The sequence below is a fragment of the Sabethes cyaneus genome, chromosome 2, assembly GCF_943734655.1.
Source record: "Sabethes cyaneus chromosome 2, idSabCyanKW18_F2, whole genome shotgun sequence".
NCBI lineage: Eukaryota > Metazoa > Arthropoda > Insecta > Diptera > Culicidae > Sabethes > Sabethes cyaneus.
In genome coordinates this window covers 98,618,739-98,639,436 of record NC_071354.1, presented here as the reverse complement: position 1 = coordinate 98,639,436, position 20,698 = coordinate 98,618,739, and the positions used below count along the sequence as shown (strand labels likewise).

At 39.3% G+C, this 20,698-nt stretch overlaps 1 protein-coding gene across 1 annotated transcript in view; it reads left to right on the top strand.

Moving 5' to 3' along the window:
- Positions 1-20,698, top strand: part of LOC128734770 (calpain-C) — a 64,816-nt gene extending 44,118 nt beyond the window's left edge. The window contains exons 2-9 of the mRNA XM_053829113.1: positions 17,785-18,400; positions 18,458-18,725; positions 18,785-19,268; positions 19,340-19,697; positions 19,755-19,866; positions 19,928-20,118; positions 20,179-20,311; positions 20,378-20,698. Coding sequence (XP_053685088.1) covers positions 17,937-18,400; positions 18,458-18,725; positions 18,785-19,268; positions 19,340-19,697; positions 19,755-19,866; positions 19,928-20,118; positions 20,179-20,311; positions 20,378-20,404 — 2,037 coding nt within the window. The 5' untranslated portion in view covers positions 17,785-17,936 and the 3' untranslated portion in view covers positions 20,405-20,698. The remainder of the gene's footprint in view (positions 1-17,784; positions 18,401-18,457; positions 18,726-18,784; positions 19,269-19,339; positions 19,698-19,754; positions 19,867-19,927; positions 20,119-20,178; positions 20,312-20,377) is intronic.

Below are 20,698 nucleotides of genomic sequence, written 5' to 3'. Positions count from 1 at the left end.
AATTGTTAAAATTTGGGATACGGAACAGCTACCGGAGGAGTGGAAAGATGGGGTTATCTGCCCGATCTATAAAAAGGGCGATAAGTTGGACTGTGAAAACTATCGAGCGATCACCGTTCTTAATGCCGCCTATAAAGTGCTGTCCCAAATCATTTTCCGCCGTCTATCATCAATTGCGAATAGATTTGTGGGAACTTATCAAGCCGGCTTCGTCGAAGGTCGGTCTACAACGGATCAAATATTTACACTGCGGCAAATCCTCCAAAAGGGCCGTGAATACAGAGTTCCCACGCATCATCTATTCGTTGACTTCAAAGCCGCATATGATACCATCGACCGGAAAGAGCTTTGGAAAGTCATGGACGAGAACAGCTTTCCCAGGAAGCTCATCAAACTGATTAAATCTACGATGGATGGTACACAGTGCTGTGTTCGGATTTCGGGTGGATTGTCAAGTTCATTCGAATCACACAGAGGGCTTCGTCAAGGTGATGGTTTTTCATGTCTGCTGTTCAATATAGCGCTACAAGGTGTTATGAACCGAGCGGATATCAACACGCGGGGCACGATATTCAGCAAATCTAGTCAATTCGTCTGCTTTGCCGATGACATGGATATTATCGGCAGAACATCTGTGGCGGTGGCTGAACAGTACACCAGACTAAAGCGCGAAGCAGAAAAGATTGGGTTAAAGGTAAATACGTCTAAAACAAGTACATGCTGGCCAGCGGAACCGAGGCCGAACGACACCGCTTGGGCAGTTGTATATTGATCGACGGCGATGAGTTTGAGGTAGTCGATGAATTTGTCTACCTTGGCTCACTGGTAACGGCGGACAATGATACCAGCCGTGAGATTCGGAGGCGTATTCTATTATCAGCGGAATTCGTGCTCACTATGGGCTTCACAAGCAATTGCGGTCGAGCAGACTAAGTCCCCGTACAAAGTGCACCCTGTACAAGACGCTTATTAGACCGGTTGTTCTCTACGGGCATGAAACATGGACAATGCTCGAGGAGGACCTGCGAGTGCTCAAAGTTTTCGAACGACTGAGAACGATCTTCAGCGGTGTACAGGAGAACGGAGTATGGAGGCGGAGGATGAACCATGAACTCGCACAGTTTTATGGCGAACCCAGTATCCAGAAGGTGGCTAAAGCTGGACGGATACGATGGGCAGGACATGTTGCAAGAATGACGGACAACTACCCTGCAAAGATGGTGTTCGCCTCAAATCCGGTAGGGACAAGACGAGCAGGAGCGCAGCGAGCAAGATGGTTAGACTAGGTGGAGCGAGATCTGGCGGATAGTACTGTCCGAGGAATTGGAGAGCGGTAGCCCTCAACCGAGTTACATGAAGAAACTTTGTTCAACAGGCTATGTCTTAGGACGAAAAGTCACCTAAGTAAGTAAGTAATATAAAATGAATACACTGAAATCGATTTTTACGCGAATTTTGGAAATCAAATAATGTTGATTTACGCGTAACATAGCCTCCGTAGCCTTTTTATGTGACCACCGAGCTTCGAGGTACGATGCTGGCGTAACAAGCTAGTCGTCGTATTTTCGAATCTTGACTGGACGGTGCTGCTAGGGTCAGTAGGATTGTTGCGCTAGCCCTGTAATTGTCCTGTACTCTAATAATCGGCTGCGAAGTATATCGAATCGATAAAAAAGGGTCAAGTCTCAAAGACATTTATGCTCTTATAGCGTTGCTTTGCTGTTCTCCATATTATGAGAAGCTCTATTGCTCCCAAGAGTAAAATGTTGTTCACGTTCTCGTCATTGTATAGCGTAAGCGAAAATGTTTCAAATTTTTTCATGATGCTAAACGGAATTTTTCAACCATCAATTATCTTTAAAAAATGGTGCTAAAATTAAATAGAAGCATTGAAATGAGTGCATCACTAATTAAATACTTTGGCAGGTTGTAAATCAAGTTCCAACACTGTGTGACAGTTTCGTTATCGCCTGAAAAGGCTTGAGACTTGACTTCGTAACAAATTCTTTCATTGGTGTTACATCACTCTATTCAATTCTTCTTCTCCATTCAGCCTACCTTGCGCGGAAACATAAAAACAAGATTATGATTAATATGTCTTCGCACAGCGTATCTGATCGAATTTGCGGACAAAAGCATAAAACTTTCTCAAAGTTAAATCCATCCTGTCCCAGTGAAAATCTGCCCGCAGACAAGTTGAACCGCAGCATAAATTCCGACGTTGTAAAAGCGATAACGTAAATAACGAATGATGTCATCTGGTTCAAGCATGGATGCCCGAAACAAGTCGCTGATACATCATTTCCATGAGAGAAGACTTGACAAAGTGGCTGGTTTTTACTTTCACCGGAGGAGCAATGAATAGTGGATGTGGTCTGTTTTACCATTTTCTGCTACGGCTCATTTCTGTTTGATTTGTACGAACAAGTTTCGTACACAGTCAGATTCCACCCGAAACTGCCTGCGGACCATCCCGAGAAGTGCTCGCCCAACGCAGGTGGACACTTCAATACAGGCAGAAGTAATACGTCCCAGAAGGTAGCGGCATTGTCAACTGTTTTTGAAGGTAATCCATAGTATTGGAATAAGCACATATGGAAGTGTGCGGATTTGAGCTTTTAAATACTGAGACAAAAGACCTAGAGAATTTGCTGTATTTTGACTTATTTCAAAACAAAGTCATGTTTATCATAACAAAAATCTTGACAGTTTCTCGTATAAATTAAAATTTAACTTGTAAAACGGTGCAACTATTTGAGTCCTGCTTGTATTACAATTACGGAGTGTGCTGGAGTGTGGGTGTACGAATGAATAGTACTGCAAAAGAATTGCCACTTACAAGCCAGGTAATAATTCACTCTTTTTTATTGTATCGATGTCAACTTCTGTACAGAGCCTGGTTGACTGGTTTGAGCAGTCTGGTATTTCAAAAGAAAAAAAATTAGCCCCCAGGATTCAGCGACGTCTATTAGTTGTCCTACATAAGATCTAAAAAGTTATGTTCTGCAAACAAAGCAAAGCCTTGATTATACGTAGCTCAGGAGATTTGTCTTTCTAGTCGATAAATTTAATAAATACAATTGCTACTTGCTCCAACAATACCTCCCAGTCGAATTTCGAACATATAACGGCTGACCTGTTCTACCAGTAACGTACTAAGAGGCTAACTAGGGGGCTAAACTAAACTAAATAGAGCATATGTTGCGTGGAAGTCCTACATGAAAAGGCATATTAATTGTTGGGTGGATTGAGACAACTGCTTGATTTTGCACCTGTCATAAAGCCGGCACCCTCATACTCGAGCATTTTATTATTGTAAAACCCAGCCAACAACCGTTGGCTAATGGACCGGTCGATAAACAATTTATTAATTTGAGACTAACGCTAACCACTTGGGCATTGGGTGCCGATCGATAAGCAGGTATTGACAATTTTTTTGCATACCGTAAATAGAAAAAAAAGCTACAGATCAGGTTTAGTTCGTATTTATCGCTATTGCAATCGATCTTGACTTGCTAATAGGAGCTCCCACACCGCTATATAAATTTTAACAGCTTTTTGTGTCTAGTCAATGCGTAGCGTAGGGTACCATAAAGTTCATGTCCATGCTGTAATTTTAATTAGCTGTCTGGTCACATACAACCCGATCAATATGAAACAACGGAATTATAATAAAACTTGTTCTTAATAAATGATTGTTACAACTGGATGATCAGTTTTGACGAGCAGTTTTACCTAAATCATTACCAACATCAACCACAAAAGTTTTCCTTTTTAAGAAGAGCTTTTTTTATTACCTTTATAAAATGCTTTAACAAACCATTAAGAGCACATAAACGACTAAAAATTTTGAAAAATTCGTTATTTTTTTATTTCAGATTTCAATACTGCATTCTTTTCCGTTTATTTTGATACTAATTTTGTAATGATCCCACCACGGGAAGTGAGCGAAAAACGATCATACACATAAGTGTTCCAGTGCGGCGTGGAACAACCTCGACGGAATAACACGCCGCTCCTGGAAAACCACAATTTTCAAATTGTATGTACCTTTTTCTCAGAAACTATACAACGTATTGGAACAAACTTTTTTTGTTTTGTTGGTATTTTTATAACTTTTGAGCTTTGTAAACGAAACATAGCCAAAGAAAAAAGAAAAAAAAGACAAAATTTTATTTTTTCAGCCACCTTTTTTTCTTCTTTTTCGTTTTTCTCAAGCTGAATTTCGTTTACAAAGCTCAAAAGTTATAAACTCTCGCGTACCGTCTACCGATTACCAGAGGAAAAGCACTATTCAACGTAGAAACAGTAGAATCAATATATATAGAATGCCAGTGTCGCTGTTTTACTACAGGACTCATTGTGGTAAACATGATGCTAACAATCTGTATCAAGTCTGTGAATCGAGAACTTCATTGTTAAAGTTGCTCATTGTTATTTATCTTATGGCTGGTGCGCTCATCGCTGTGTTTTCATGCCAGTGAAATGTTTTTAAACGTTCTATTGATGTAGGACTACGTCTTACGGCAAGTTTTGAGAAAGGGTGTCATTCCAAAAAATTGAAAAATGCGAGCGTCACGAAAAATGAAAGGTTTTGAGCGCTAATAGCTCAGCGGTTTTCCGATCGATTTGCAATATTCTTACACCAATCAATCGGAAAATCTTCTAAGAATTGACCCAAATGAAGAAAAGTGTGGATTCTTGATGAACTATTGAAAAATTGAAAATAATGAACCTGTGTTTTACCAGAATTCTCGTTTCGTGATTGGTTGGAAAATTCTTTACGATGATCTAAACCTATACCAACTTGATATCTGTGCTTGGGAAGTAAGCCAAAACAGTGAACAACTTTCCTTATTTCAACAAGATTTCTTAAACCGCGATTAAACCTAGACTATTTTGATGTCCTTGCTTGGGAAGTACGCCAGAAAGAGTGACAAAGCCCCCTCGTGCCAACAGATTTCTTACGAACACGATTAATGCTGGTACAATTTGATGTCTGTGTTAGGGAAGTATGCCAGAAAAAATTACACAAGTTCGTTGTCTCAACAGATCGCAAATTCTTTACTGCGAGACGATTAAACCTAGGCGAATTTGATATCTGTGTTGGAAAAATGTGCTACAGCTGTAGTTTTCTGCCGTTTCATTAGAAGTGTAGTGAAAAGATGTGCTGTTGATAAAATAGGACTAAATTGGTAAAAGCCCTTCAACGTGGGGAACTATGGGTAATAAAAAAATCTTTAATTTCTGTAAGGTAGCAGGAAAGCAATAGTTTATGTTCTTGATTTTGTTAAATTGTTTCCAAATGCACAGAGAAATAACTCTGAAAGCTTGAGGGATGAAAATTGAACGTATGCAATGTTACTACTTTGATAAATGTTATATACAACACATGTAGCATGTATATATGTTGCATATAGCATGTATACATGAAGAATCGAATGATTACAAGCATGGATACATGCTACTATCACTACAAAGAGACTTACGTAGTCCTGCGTCACCTGTATATGCGGTCGTGTCTTGTACACAACCCCTCTGATTTTTCTTTTCGTTCGGATGAATTGAATCCCACACCTGCGCCCTTTGCACCGATTTTTTCAGAAATTCGCAACGAGCGGAGTTTCCAATCACATAACTTGGCAGCCATATCTGAAATTTTAAACTGGTTGTCAAAGTTTGACAATGAGATCCCCCTTTTGATGAATCTCAGGTACACACACATATGCATATATAATGTAAATATATTATCTGAACATGTGTGATGTTTACCACGCGAACTGCAGCGACACTGGCATTCTATATATATTGACTAGCTGACCCGATAAACTTCGTATTGCCACAAATTAACCTGTGTTGTACATAAATCATGAATCTCGGATGATCTTTGTAACAATCTCGAGTTTTGCAAGCTCCCCAGTGGGTGGCGCTTCCGACGGCGGGTCGCCGGCAACACTCGCGACCGTCTCGTCCTGAATGATTTAGTGTTACTATAGATAGTTTTTGTAATCTTGTATTGACTAACGTTTTATGGAAGAGTCTCGAATTTCTCGAGTTCGATTAGTTTTTGAGTTTCGCAAAAATTTCTGTTTTATTTGTATGAGAGTCCATATCCCCCTACCACAGGGGTGAGAGGTCTCTAACTATCGTAAAATAAATTCAAGACTCCAAAATCTCCCACATGCCAAATTTGGTTCCATTTGCTTGATTAGTTCTCAAGTTATAAGGAAATTTGAATTTCATTTGTATGGGAGCTCCCCTCTTAAAAGGGGAAGGGGTCGTAATTCACCATAGAAAAAATTTCTGCCATCTTAAACTCCCACATGCCAAATTTGGTTCCATTTGATTGATTAGTTCTCGAGATAAGAGGAAATTTGCATTTCATTTGTATGGAAGCCCATCCTCTTAAAGGGGAGAGGCCATAACTTGCTTTCTAAAGAAGAGAGGGGTCTCAATTCACCATAGAAAAAAATCTTGCGTCCAAAACCACTTACATGTCAAATTTGGTTCCATTTGCTTGATTAGTTCTCGAGTTATGAGGAAATTTGTTTTTCCTTGGTATAGGAGCCCCCCCCCCTCTTAAAGTGGGGAAATCCATAGAAAATATACCATAGAAAATATTCTTGCCTACAAAAACACCCACATGATAAATTTGGTTCCATTTGCTTGATTAGTTCTAGAGTTATGAGGAAATTTGTAGTTCGTTTGTATGAGAGCCCCCCCCTCTTAAAGTGGGGAGGGGTCCTCATTTACCATAGAAAATATTCTTGCCCTCGAAAACTTTCACATGCCAAATATCTAGAGTTACGAGGAAATTTGTATTTCGTTTGTATGAGAGCCCCCCCTCTTAAAAAGGTAAGGGGTCCTAATTCATCATAGAAAAAATGGTTGCCTCTAAAAACACCCACATGTCAAATTTGGTTCCATTTGCTTGATTAGTTCTCGAGTTATGAGGAAATTTATATTTCGTTTGTATAGGAGCCCCCCCTCTTAAAGTGGGGAGGGGTTCTAATTCACCATAGAAAATATTCATGCCCTAGAAAAGTTTCACATGCCAAATTTGGTTCCATTTGCTTGATTAATTCTCGAGTTATGAGGAAATTCGCATTTCATTTGTATAGGAGCCCCTCTTCCTAAAGTGGGGAGGGGTCTCAATTCATCATAGAAAAAAATTTTGTCTCCAAAAACACCCACGTTCCAAATTTTGTTCCATTTGCTTGATTAGTTCTCGAGTTATGAGGAAATTTGTATTTCGTTTGTATAGGAGCCCCCCTTCTTAAAGTGGGGAGAGGTCCTTATTTACCATAGAAAATATTCTTGCCCTCGAAAACTTTCACATGCCAAATTTTGTTCCATTTGCTTGATTAGTTCTTCAGTTATGAGGCAATTTGTATTTCATGTGTATAGGATCCCCCCCTCCTAAAACGGGGAGGGGTCCCAATTCGTCATAGAAAATATGTTTGTCTCCAAAAATACCCACATGCAAAATTTGGTTCCATTTGCTTAATTACTTCTCGAGTTATGAGGAAAATTGTGTTTCTTTGGTACAGGAGCCCCCCCTCTTAAAGTGGGAAGGGGTCCTAATTTACTATAGAAAATATTCTTGCCCTTGAAAACCTTCACATGCCAAATTTGGTTCCATTTGCTTGATTAGTTCTCGAGTTATGAGGAAATTTGTATGGAGCCCCCCTTTTAAAGAGGAGAGGAGTTGTAATTCCCCTTATAAAGAGGGGAGGGGTCTCAATTTACCATAGAATAAATTCTTGTCACCGAAAACACCCACATGCCAAATTTTGTTCTATTTGCTTGATTAGTTGTCGAGTTATGCAGAAATTTGTGTTTCATTTGTATGGGAGCCCCCTCTCTTAGTAGGGGGAGGGGTTTCTAACCATCACTAAAACCTCTACATGCACATTTTCATGCCGATTGGTTCAGTAATTTTCGATTCTATAAGGAACATACGGACAGACAGACAGACAGACAGACAGAAATCCTTCTTTATAGGTATAGATTATACTGTAGAAACATATCATAAACATTTATATATTGTTTGGTTTAGAGTGACATCGTTTCGTTTTAATAAAATACATTCAATCAATTCATGGATTTAACTCCAAAATCGGTTGAATCGGAAGAATCGTATTATTACATACATGGATACATCCTTCTTTCGCTACAAAAAAATTACGTTGTCCTACGTCACCTATGCGGTCGTGTCTTGTGCACAACCCCTCTGATTTTTTTGATTTGGATTGTTATTAAGATAGACAAGTTACATTTCGTAACGCGACACCATCGCAGAATTGTCGTTTTTCGATTCAATTGCATATTTCTGCTCTATTAATTATTTTTGTGCCCTAGTTTGTTCTGAAGACTTCATCTAAATACCAAACAGAACAAAACTGTACACTTGAATGGACGATAAACTAAAACAGATTATTAAACGTTCTGCATGTTAATTTTAATAAAAACTATGATTTATTTACAGTTTAATAGATACTGTTTCATATCCAGTATAATATCCCTTGGTTTACAAGTACATGGAATGTCACTATAGACACATTTTCAAACGTTTCGAATTGATTTATTGTGTCACTGCCATTGATTTGATGCCATTGAATGATTGATTGCCATTGATGCCAATTCTTCGTGAATAATTACGAACGAATTATTGGCACGGTACACCATTTTACTGACGAGACATCAAAGTGTACATACCGAATGTGACGATTGTTACCGATGTTGTCAATATTTTCGCGGGATTCATGCCCATAGACCGGTAATCCGGTCTATGAGTGTTTCTGATACATCTCTTAGTAACTTCAAATGGTATAACATTATCTTTAAAGTTCTATTTCAACAAAGTTGCATTGACTAGCATCTAATCTTGTTATCTAAGCTATATAGCGTGTTTTTTTACAATTGAAATTTATTTTTTATTAACCCCACTTTCAACTTGATAAACGGACTTTTCCAAATTGCATAGCATGTTCTTTTTAAGTTTCGTTTTTCGTAATCGTAACGTTTTTAAACTATATACACGGCTTAAACCAGTGTCGCTAGCAAAATATAAATATCATGAAAAAACCGAAAGTTCTCTCTTTAATGCTACTTACTCGTTTATTATTCCGACAAATACGAATTTTGCCCCCGACTGAGACCTTCACCAAAGAAAAATTAATACAGATCTTTATGTTGGCTTTCTCCTGCAGTACAATTGTCTCTGAATATACTTAGTGTTGTTGCCAAACTAGATGTTAGTTACATTGATACAAGCAGAAAAATCCCACGAGTTATTAGATCATGCCACATGTCTTAAGATGTTGCTATCAGCTCTGTTACTCCACTTTTCTCAGCAAGCCTCGGCATTTCATAATGTACAATCATCAGCATTACTTACTCTCTTCGTTTTATCTGGTATCACCAATTTTCATGCGCTACTATTTGCCTGCTGCCGGCCAACAGCACGAAAGCATCGCTTCGTGGTATAGAATAATGCCGCATTCAAGTGTATTTCTCAATGTATGTATAAAAGGTGAAGAAAAGGTTTAAAATTCATCGTAAGCCGTAAATATTGAGGTGTTATGCTGTTGTATACATCTAGCTTGATGTTAAATGTTTCCATCTCATACATTATCGAATATTTCGGAGAGACATAACCTCTGAATCGAATTTTAACCAATAGTAATTAACGTAGCCTGCACTATTTCACCTTTCAGGGCTTCGTTGTGACGTCGTATTCATTAAACGAATGGCTCTGTAAATGTGCTTCATAATTTTTGTTTATACCTAACTGTTCTCATTCGTATTTAATTTTGTTCATCATCGGTCAATGTTATTTAAGAGTTTCAGTCTGTGTGCATAACTTTAATGTAACATCGGTTATAATCGACTTTTAAATTCTGTGTTTATTTTAGAAAAGAAAAGAACCCACACACCGATGTTTCGCTTTCTCGCAAGGTACGGTTCTTAATTATGTATATACCTGCGTTCCAGTCCTAAAACTGCAGCATTACAACAGCATAGCATATGCTCCACAGTGAATCGAAAGAAAAAAAATACAGTAAGGCACATAGATATTGCTTGTTCGGTTATCGGGTTATGCGAATCGCTAATTCCTGACTTTTGCAAATGCTTCCGCCGTTGCTTGTATGCCTAGGAACTGCAATATATTTGGCTATCTTATATTTGGCTCTCGGGCAATATTAGTTGGAAATATTCAAAATGGTTATCATTGTGCAAGTTTCAAGAGACCTCCCGTTCATCAGCCCTGTAATGAAGGTTGGAGTAAGGCTATTTTTGGTTTAATTGCAAGTCAAGCATGCTATGTATACAGCAATTAAGTTGCGTGATCGGATTGCCTTTTTACTGCTGCCAAACATCAACCGTAGATATAAGTATAAATTGCAACAATATGCTATAACCACAATAAAACTAATTTTCTAGCAGCATATTAAAAAAAATCCTATCATTATAGTTGACCGACTGGCTTCTTACATCTATAGTTATGTAGACCGGTAACCAAATATTTGTATTAAAGATTTAAGTTAAGGTTTTCCAGTCATTATTAACTAAAGAAAGGCAAAGCTTCAAAAGCAAAAAAGCAAAACTTTACGTATAACCGTCTTCAAGACTTAAGCTTCCTTTATCGACAGACTTCGCAACCGGTTATTAGAGTACGGGACAATTGCCGGGCTAGTACAACTTCAAAAGCAGTGATATTGAATAACCCTATCACGCTCGTGTTTAACCAAATTGTGACGTAAAGAGTATAACTGCTAAAACCAACATGATAACAAGGCAAAACAATCGTCCTATAGAAAACTGCTGCGACACAAATAAACTTTCGACAGCATTTGATATAGCTAATTAAAAAGGGAAAGTAGTATCAAAAGCGAGGGGGGCACTGATACACAATAAGGAATGGTTCGATGGAAGAAAAAGCGGTTGGAGCAGTTCCAGTTGGCAAGCTTAGTAGCAACGCATCGCTAAACAATATTTTTGGGCAAACAGATTTACTGGTTATTATTGTTCGACATACGAAACGACAAAAACCCGGCAGGTATGCGGAAGTCGTCGATCTTTATGTGTGTACCTATGGATGAATGTATGTACATAAGCAAAATGCAAAGTGAAAGGTGATACGATCCCTTTTAATTTTTGAACGTCTTATTCAATCGAATCAATCACCCGTTTAATTTCTACGGCCTGCTGAACAATTTCGTCCTCATTCAAACGAAACTCCGATTCAAAGTTGCAGTAATGTCAAAAATTTCCAGTGCTTTTGTAATAAATTTTCGGTTTCCTTTTGTTATTCAATTTTCTATCGACTTAAAATTTGGAACAAAGCATTTCTGTTGAGATGTCTCACGGTTTTAGTTCGTAGTCCTGAAATGAAAGTTTAAGGACCCTGCACGTATAAGCAAACGTATTTTTTTCTCCGAAGTGTCGTTTACATCTGACACTATATTGAAAGTAAGGAGGTATCACAGGTAAATAAAAAAATGCAATTCAAATCATTACTCGATGTTTCGTCCAGTTACAGGTCTTTTACCTTTGACTTTATGGGCCCTAAATTAGAGCTAAATGAGAGCTATTAATAAACCACCAAACCACCGTAAAAATAGCGGTACTAATCGTACGGCGGAATGTTCATGGCCCACAAATTGCCTCGTGGGTACAAAAGCATAAACTCGATCGTACCACACTTTATATTCAGTGGTGCAATTGCTAACAGGCCGCTTCTTGGCGGTGGTTTCGGTCTTCTCTGTTTCAATGTTGGGTGATTTTTCAAGGTTTCGTTATTTCTCTGTCATTGCTGGGCAATGAATTTATGATGCGATCTATTGGGCAATGCGAGACGGCAATCGAATCACGGTGGCAACAAAAAAGATGCACAAAATGTGAAAACAATCGAACAGGTGCACTTAATGAAATGATGCATTGTTAAAAAATACTAATAATGAATTGCCTTTTCTTTTTTCTACCATGGTCAGGAAGAGAAATATTTCTGTCCATTGAACTACGCTTTGAGCCGTACCGAATAAAATATTAAATATGAGACGAGAAATCAAAAGAATTGCTTGCAACAATTTTTGCTTTCGTCCTGGTGCACGAGTATTACATAGCTGCACATTATTTTGACACACTATCGTTTGCTAGCATCCCCTATAAAACTAGTCCTGTCCTGTACCTGTAGCCAGGGCCATTATAACAGACTAATTTAAGGTATTTTCATCAAGTAACAAATGGAATGTGAGTTAAAAATTACGCCAGTTGAAAGATCAATAATTAACTAATGTTCTCTGTAGCTTATAAGTTTTGTTAGCATTTTCCTATTGATTATTTTGACGTAGGACTACGTCTTTGTTTACTATACTGGGAGTGGGTAGCACTTGAGAAAACGAAAATAGAAGTGTAACGTTTGAATGAAAGATTTCGAATGGTAATAACTACTAAACTACTGAACGAAACTGAACAATTTATATGTCGTTGGATAGATAAAATGACCAGCAATTTTATTGAGAGAGTAAGAGAACAATTTTATGATGGGCGTGAGAGGAGGGGCTCCTATACAAATGAAAAACAAATTTCCTCAAAACTCGAGAGCTAATCAAGCAATAGGAACTAAATTTGGCATGTTTGGGTTTCTGGAGGTATGAATTTTTTCTATGGTGTACTGAGACCCCTTCCCCTTCAAAGAGGGTGGTTCCCATACAAATGAAATACAAATTTCTTCATAACTCGAGAACGAATCAAGCAAATGGAACCAAATTTAGCATGTGGGTGGTTTTTGAGGCATGACTTTATGTTATGATGGTTCGAGGCCCCCCACCCCTGTGTTTGGAGGATAAGGACTCTCATACAAATAAAACAGAAATTTTTGCGTGTGTACCATATTTTCTGCTATGTAACAAGCGGCAAGCTGTGAAAGTAAACTAGTAAAATCGTCTCGGAGCAAAAGAGAGTGAATTGACGCCGCTAACTTACGTGCCTATTGCCATTCATTTCAAAAGAGAAGGTCGTTCGGCTGGCACGTCATATTTGCGATGAACGTGCTTTGGCTTTAATGTTATTTGTAACCAATGGCCCTTTTAAAGTCCACAAGCGAGTTAAAGCAGGATTATTGAAACATGCCAAGCTACGCAATACAATAATACAATAGCCTGTGGGCTGGTCATTCATTACTATTTCAACTTTTATGATGCACACAGATTTTTAAAGCAATCTCTATGTCTCAATAGTGGCAATGGTCCCCGTCAACGTATTTTCAAAGCCACTATTTCATTCAATGAATAATTGAGTCTGAATATTTCGCTCCTCTCTTTTAAACATTCACTAAAACAATGGCACTCACAGATTCTTCTAAACATACTTATGTCAGAAATGCAGATTACATTAGTCTTTGATCTAATGATCTAATATAGTCCTACGTCACCCTTTCATACAATCCTTAGGGTTGTATACCTTGTAGTTTTTATACATTAGGTATAGCAATACAATACAAGTATGCAAAGAATTGCAAGCAATTGCTGAATTACTAACAGACGTAGTTCATTGAGTGATTCTTTGATTCTTCACTTTGAGAATTGGTGCGTCACAACATCACACGCATGAATATTCCTTGTTTTCATACGTGACTTCCGTTTCGAGTATATTCTTACAATTATCGATACAATCGGTTGAGAGGAAGGGGTGCTTGCACTCATTTTACGTTCAGGACATCACTTTGGTTTAAATTCAATGTTCAAATGATAAAAAGGATTGAAAGAGATGAATTGAGGATAGTTTAACGCATCACGAAATTGTGTACCTTTTGGCGATCAACTTAGTCTATGTTTAATCGAAACAAATATTGTTGTTGCAGTTGAAAACCGTCATAATCGACGTGCAACATTCGATTTTATTCTTATTCTGTGTGTCGCAACTACGTCGCACGTGGTACGTAGTTGCGACACACAGAACAAGAATAAAACCGAGTGTCGCACGTCGGTTATAACGGTTTTCAACTGCAACAGCAATAATTCTTTACCTATTGGATGGGAAGTCCCTGTCACTTTATTTTTAATGTCGAAGTAGTTGATATCGCAAGAGTATAAACTTGCCGTCGCGGAAATCATGCTTATATGTGATTGGTTGATTTGTTAATTTTTGACAGTGATTGATATTTACGTGAATTTCGATAGTCTTTTTTTCATTTTATTCATTTATGAGAATGAGACTTTCCACCGCGCATGTTGTTTAAGCTTCAAAATTTCTACCAGTTCAAATGTATCGCCGTCACGATTTTCTGCTACCTTTTGGTTAACAGCATACTACTTTGAAGCAAAGCATTATGCTACAATGACTTTCCGTATATCAAGAGAAAACTTCCTTTACTAACAGTAACCTTTTTGATTTGATCCATGTAAGGACGAGGATTCATTTTACGGAGGGTGTACTGATAAACATGTAACTGAGTTTCAGAAAAATCCTTCGACTGCGTATGTTATCATGTACTTCTACATTAGATTGTGCAGATTAAAGCACGCTTTTGAAATCGGGGAACGTTACAGGTGTACTAGTTTTCATACGTCGCTCAACGGCAGCGTGGTAGCAGTTAGCTGCCATAAATGTGTGCCCAGATTTGAGAAATTTTAAGGTAAGTTCTTCCACTTGAATATCATTGAATTTGATCGGAAGAATTAGGTGTAGAAAAAACCCTAGTGTTTATTCTGGGCAGCACAATTATCCAACCACACCACTAGCTTCTTCGGTCCATTATATCGTTGAATGACTCGATGGAATGTGCTCGCATTGTCGATCGCAAATTCGACCGGTTGTTGACTCGTTCCATGTGCCAGCTATAACCGAGAAAAATTTATCTACCAACAGGTGCGAACGTCTGGTTAAACGCCGAAAGAAAATTACCATTTTCTAGCCTTCGAGGTGCTTCGAGTCTGGCTGGCTAGATACCCTAGAAGTTGAATTACACGTAAATTTCGATGATTTGATATTTGATGGGCAAAGTTAAAAAACACTTTTTTGTGGGCAACAGCCAAAACTACAGTATCCGGCAAAAGAGTTGTTCCGTCTTCTCGATAGGAGTCGCGATAATGCGTTTATTCTTACTTACTTGTTTACACTCGGCGGTGCTCCTAGAGCGCCCTCTGCCCCAGTGTGAAGTGAGAGTGCACCGTAAATACTTAAGATATAGCAATACTTAGTTCAGCAATTTTATGGATAATAATCGACTCTATAAATGCCGCATACATAACATTTTCGAATTTTGTTAGGCTGAGTTATTACAGCTATGAATGCAAAATAGGTGCACTGAGTGCAGGACAGCCCTCCAGTGTGTGAAGAAAAGATTAGCTCTGCTTGTAGTTGTGCTCTTCCTGCGACAGTATACAGTTCGGAAAACAGTATTCAGACATAATTCGATCGCGCAAACGGTTAGCGTAACAATGCTGTAACAAATAGCGTGACAACAGGTTGGGCAGGCGAAACCCTTCCAAGGTCTTGGTAGCCAGACAACGCGCAATGAGACTGATATAGCCACATGGATCAGGAAGGCCAGGAGTGTTGGTCTGCGGAACATCTGGTGCTCAAACCAGATCACTCTAGATGCCAAATCCCGAGTTCTAATCTTAAACGCTAAATCCGTATTACTGTACGCCTACGAAGCGTACTGCGTCTCAGCGGAGACAAGGCAAAAGCGGCAGGTATTGAGCGCTATCAACGAGGAACACCGTCGTCGATGTCATTAACTGCCGATAGTAACAGAAATTCGAGAAGGTGGGTGATATCCGATTAGACACACCGTGAGGGAAGGAACGCACGAGATCTGCAGAGAAGCACTTGATTGAAATCCACCAGGCAGATCCAGAGGTTCATGAGGACGCAGCTTGACTCGATTACTTGATTCGACTGCTCGACTCGTCTGCTCAAGTCGATTGCTTGTCGCGATGTCATATGGTCGGTGTTAAATCAGAACGAACCAAGTCGCAAAATTTAAGAAAATGAGTTAATGATAGCAAACGATCAAGAATTTTCTAAGCAACATTTTACTATAATCAGACTACATAAATGTTGCAAACAGTTAGAAGTTGCTTGACTTAACTGTTTGATTCGACAGCTCGACTTAACTGCTCGATTCAACTGCTCTACTGGACTACTCGACTCAACTGCTCGACTGGACTACTCGAATCAACTGCTCGACTCAACTGTACGAATGAACTGCTCGACTCAACTGTTCGACTTAACCGCTTGACCCTACTGCTTGACTAAACATTTCGATTCAACTGCTCGACAGGGGGGCTCCGTAGCCGCAAGATTACCGAGTCTGCTTTGACAAGCGAGTGGTTGTGGGTTCGAATCTTGATAGTGCAAAAGTCCCTGCCATAGTTAAGTGTACTGGTCAGAGGAACGAAGGAGTCCTCGCCAGGGACGGCTATAATATGGAATAGTGCTGGTAGCGAAGAATTGGTGAGTAAAGTAGATCAAGCTTTGCAGGAAGGGTAAACCCCAATAAACACAATCACGCATAAAATTTAATAGGCATATCGCTCACTCAATAGCGATTATAGCAAAAAGAAATGCAGTGCAGGTCATACAGCAAACACCCGGGCGATATTACAATAGATCAACTATACTGGTTGCAGTAATGAGTCCACACATGGAAAATAACTGCTCGACTGGACTATTCGACTTAACTGCTCGATCAAATTGCTCTACTTGACTGCTCGATTTAACTGCCCGACTTGACTACTCGATTCAACTGCTCGACCGGACTGTTTGACTGAACAGCTTGATTTTACTGCTCGACTTGGCTGTTCGACTCGACTGCTTGACCCAACTGCTTGACTCGATTGCTTGATTCGACTGCTCGACTCGCCTGATTACATAAATGCTGCAAACAGACAGAAGTTTTTATTCAGTTAAATAAAATCCAATACGATCATAAATACTGTTTGTTTCACTTTCCGGCTATGACTCTTTTATATACAACATCTTAGAGTTATATTATGCAATAGAAGAACTCAAAGAACTAATACAAAGATTATACATCTTCGCAAACACTGGCCAATGGAATGTATCCGCAATTTTCGGAATTCTGAACAGCCATCTATATTTTTCGGATCATAAGATTCGGGCTCAACTAGTAGTTAATAAACATAGCGTTAATGACCATCCTTTACCTAATTTCCTGCTCTTTCCTCTTCACTTCTAGTCTCACCCAGATGTAATAAGATCAACCGAAGACCTATCAACCTATCAACACTTTTGTTTCATTGCATTCTTCTACCATTTGCTCTGCTGATTGTAAATAAACTAACCCATACAATATCTATACTGAATTCTGCTTATTATTTTTTTTTGGCATAATGGAGTTACGCAAGCATATAAATTCGTCATGTTGTAGCTTGCTTCTCAAAAGAAATCAAATTTTTTTTATGTTCAATTTTCGTCACACAACAATCTCGAAATGCAATGTCGAAATCTTTGCAAGCCAGAAGTAACAGCTGTCAGTCTAACTTGGATTCTACATATTCATACGATAAGATTTCTAATAAAAAAAAACCTGTAATGCAACTTTCTACTTCTTTACGCATTTACAAGGTCAGATTGTCTACGCATACCTATATCAATTACTGCAGCTGTGAACATAAATTATTAGATCGAATAATTGCACTTTATTAGGTTCGGTACATTATTAGCCAATTACGAAACACGTTTATAATAATCAGCAATGAATTAAAATTAATTGCTTGTTGTTTTACTCTGTCCTTCTATTTTCTGCAGAAACAATAAGGGCGAAAAGTGCGTAGCGCTCGACGGACGACGTACTCTCCTGGCAACTTTATTCAACGAGATGAGATGATCGTGCGGATCAACCAAAAAGCTTCACGATTTCACGGGACAAGAGAACCATTAAAATAGGCACCTGCCGAACCATGACCTCGTCGTATGAGCGAATCAAAGCGGAATGCAAACAAAAAAATGTCCTCTGGGAGGACGAGGACTTCCCGGCGACTCAGTCGTCGGTGTTCTACCACCAAACGCCTCCTTTCACCTTTCAGTGGAAGCGACCGCACGAGATCACGCAGAGTCCGGTTTTCGTCAACGACTCAACCGCACAGTTCGACATTGTACCCGGGAAAATGGGTGACCGATGGCTCGTTAGTTGTCTCGGCGTGTTGTATCTGTCGAAAGGACTTTTCTACCGAGTGGTACCAGCAGATCAAAACTTCGATAAGCCATACTACGGGATGTTTCGCTTCCGATTGTGGTGGTGTGGAGAATGGTTGGAGGTTCTAGTCGACGATAGATTACCAACGATCAACGGGAAATTGGCCTTCCTGCAGGCTCAGAATTCGAACTCGTTCTGGCCTGGCCTGTTGGAGAAAGCCTATGCCAAGTATACGGATCATTATATTCTGTTTTACCAATTCCAAATGATTTTTATTGATTTCAGATTACACGGGTCTTACGAAGCTTTAAAGTACGGCACCTTACTGGATGGTCTAGCGGATCTGACTGGAGGCATTACCGAGTCGATATCTATCAAAACCGACAATAACATTCTGATTCGGCCTCCTCTACTCCACTCCTTATTGGATACAACTAGTATTGTCACGTGTACAGTTAACAACGGAACAACGACGCAGATTCGTAATCAAACGGAAGGTCTACCTAACGGTTTACATGTGGGCATCAACTACCGACTTTGCTCCTTGGATAAGGTAAAATACAATTACATTTGTCTGGTAATCTCTGGCACAAACTATGCAATTATTTTTAGGCTGAAACCATCATGGGAGACACTGTGCAGTTAGTGCGACTACGGAACCCTTTGGCACAAACCCTCAACAAATCCGCCACTTTCAACGGAGATTGGTCATCCTTTTCCAGTTCGTGGGAACGCGTAACCATGAACGAACGAAACCGTCTCATCGAGCAGCTCGACATAGGTGAATTCTGGATGTCGTTCTTCGATATGACACAGACATTTACCCACCTGGAATGTGTTCATCTGGACTCGGATACGGCCCGCGATGAGCCCCAGCTGTCGGACAAAAACCGACGGTGGCTTATGCGTTTGTACCAGGGTGCATGGAAACGAGGCGTTACCGCAGGCGGTTGCCGCAATAACCCGGATTCGTTTCACATCAATCCACAACTACAGCTCTTCCTAAGCGAAAAAGAGGATGTGATAATTTCGGTCAACCAGCACAGCGTTCTGGAACCCAAAGTAATCGGTTTCACTGTGTATAACCTGAACAGCGGTAATATTTCTTGAGTAACATTGATTTTATAATAGACCACCACCATTAATTTGTTTTGTATTTACATATAGTTCAAAGCATCAACGGATGTCTCTCGAAAAACTTTTTCAAGAAGCACAAAAGCTTAGTCAACTCACAATACACCAATTCGCGACAGATAAGTCACCGCTGTACGCTGGAAGCTGGACGCTACCTAATTATGGCAACCACATTTGAACCCGCAGAAGAAGCATCTTTCAGCGTTCGAGTATTGGGCAGTACGATACGTCTGGCACTACTGGAAACGCAGACTATGCTGCTGTTGGACCCGTTCCCCCTGTTAAACTCGAATGCGAAAGTATCGATGGATTCGGCAAACAACAACGTTTCGGCCACAACCAGCACCGCTCAGTATGAGCCTGTGTTCATGCAGTTGGCAGACGATCAGAGGTATAATTTAGATTCCCGAAAAAATTATTCACAGACCTTAACACGTGTCTATTTTAGGACGCTGAATTGCTTTGACCTGCAGGAGTTACTGGAAGCGTGTCTGCCAAATGACTACATTAGAAGCTGTGCCAGTTTAGAAGTCTGTCGACAGGTTGTCTGCCTAATGGATGTGAGAGATTGCGTATTGTTTTGCTTTGTAACCAATTTTTCAACGTAATTTGTACTTGTAGAAAACCAATCGAGGACGAATTAATTTCAATGATTTCAATAAATTTATGGTCAACTTGAAGACGTGGTGGGGCGTCTTCAAAATGCACACGAAGGAAAAATCGGGAATTCTCAGAGCTGAACGCTTCCGCGACGCGCTTTGCGATGTCGGTTTCCAACTAAGCACTGACATATTGTCTATCCTAATACTCAGGTGAGATCAAGCTTTCGATTGACTTAAAACAGTAAAGATTGACAATTAACCCCATTACAGATATATGAGGAGAGACGGGACACTTAGGCTTTCCGACTTTATTTCGGCCATTCTGCACTTGACGATGGCTTTCGAACTATTCAAAGCCAAGGACAATAATCAGGATGGGGTTATAAGCATGGGAATGACAGAGGTTAGTAAGTGCATTAATTTCAACGGATCATAGAATGTCATTTCTCTTTTTGTTTTTTTTTTTCAGTTTATCAAATCAGTTTTCATGTGTTGATTGTTCCCCCGAATGTGTGAACCAACATCCGAATCCAATTGTACCATTCTATAAGAAATAATCTTAAGCTAAACCATCCGTCTGTGCATTGTCATGAACTGCAGGCACGCTAGAGAATTGAATTGATAGTATTTGCGTTAAGTTTACAATCACGTAAGTGTAGAATACTTTAACATTGTTTTAATCTAGAACCGAAATGAACAATTAGTTGTAGGTGTTTTCAGCTTGTGCGAATATTTAGTAACAAATTTGCTCATTAACATTACTGATAACTAGTGTTACATACGTGAATAA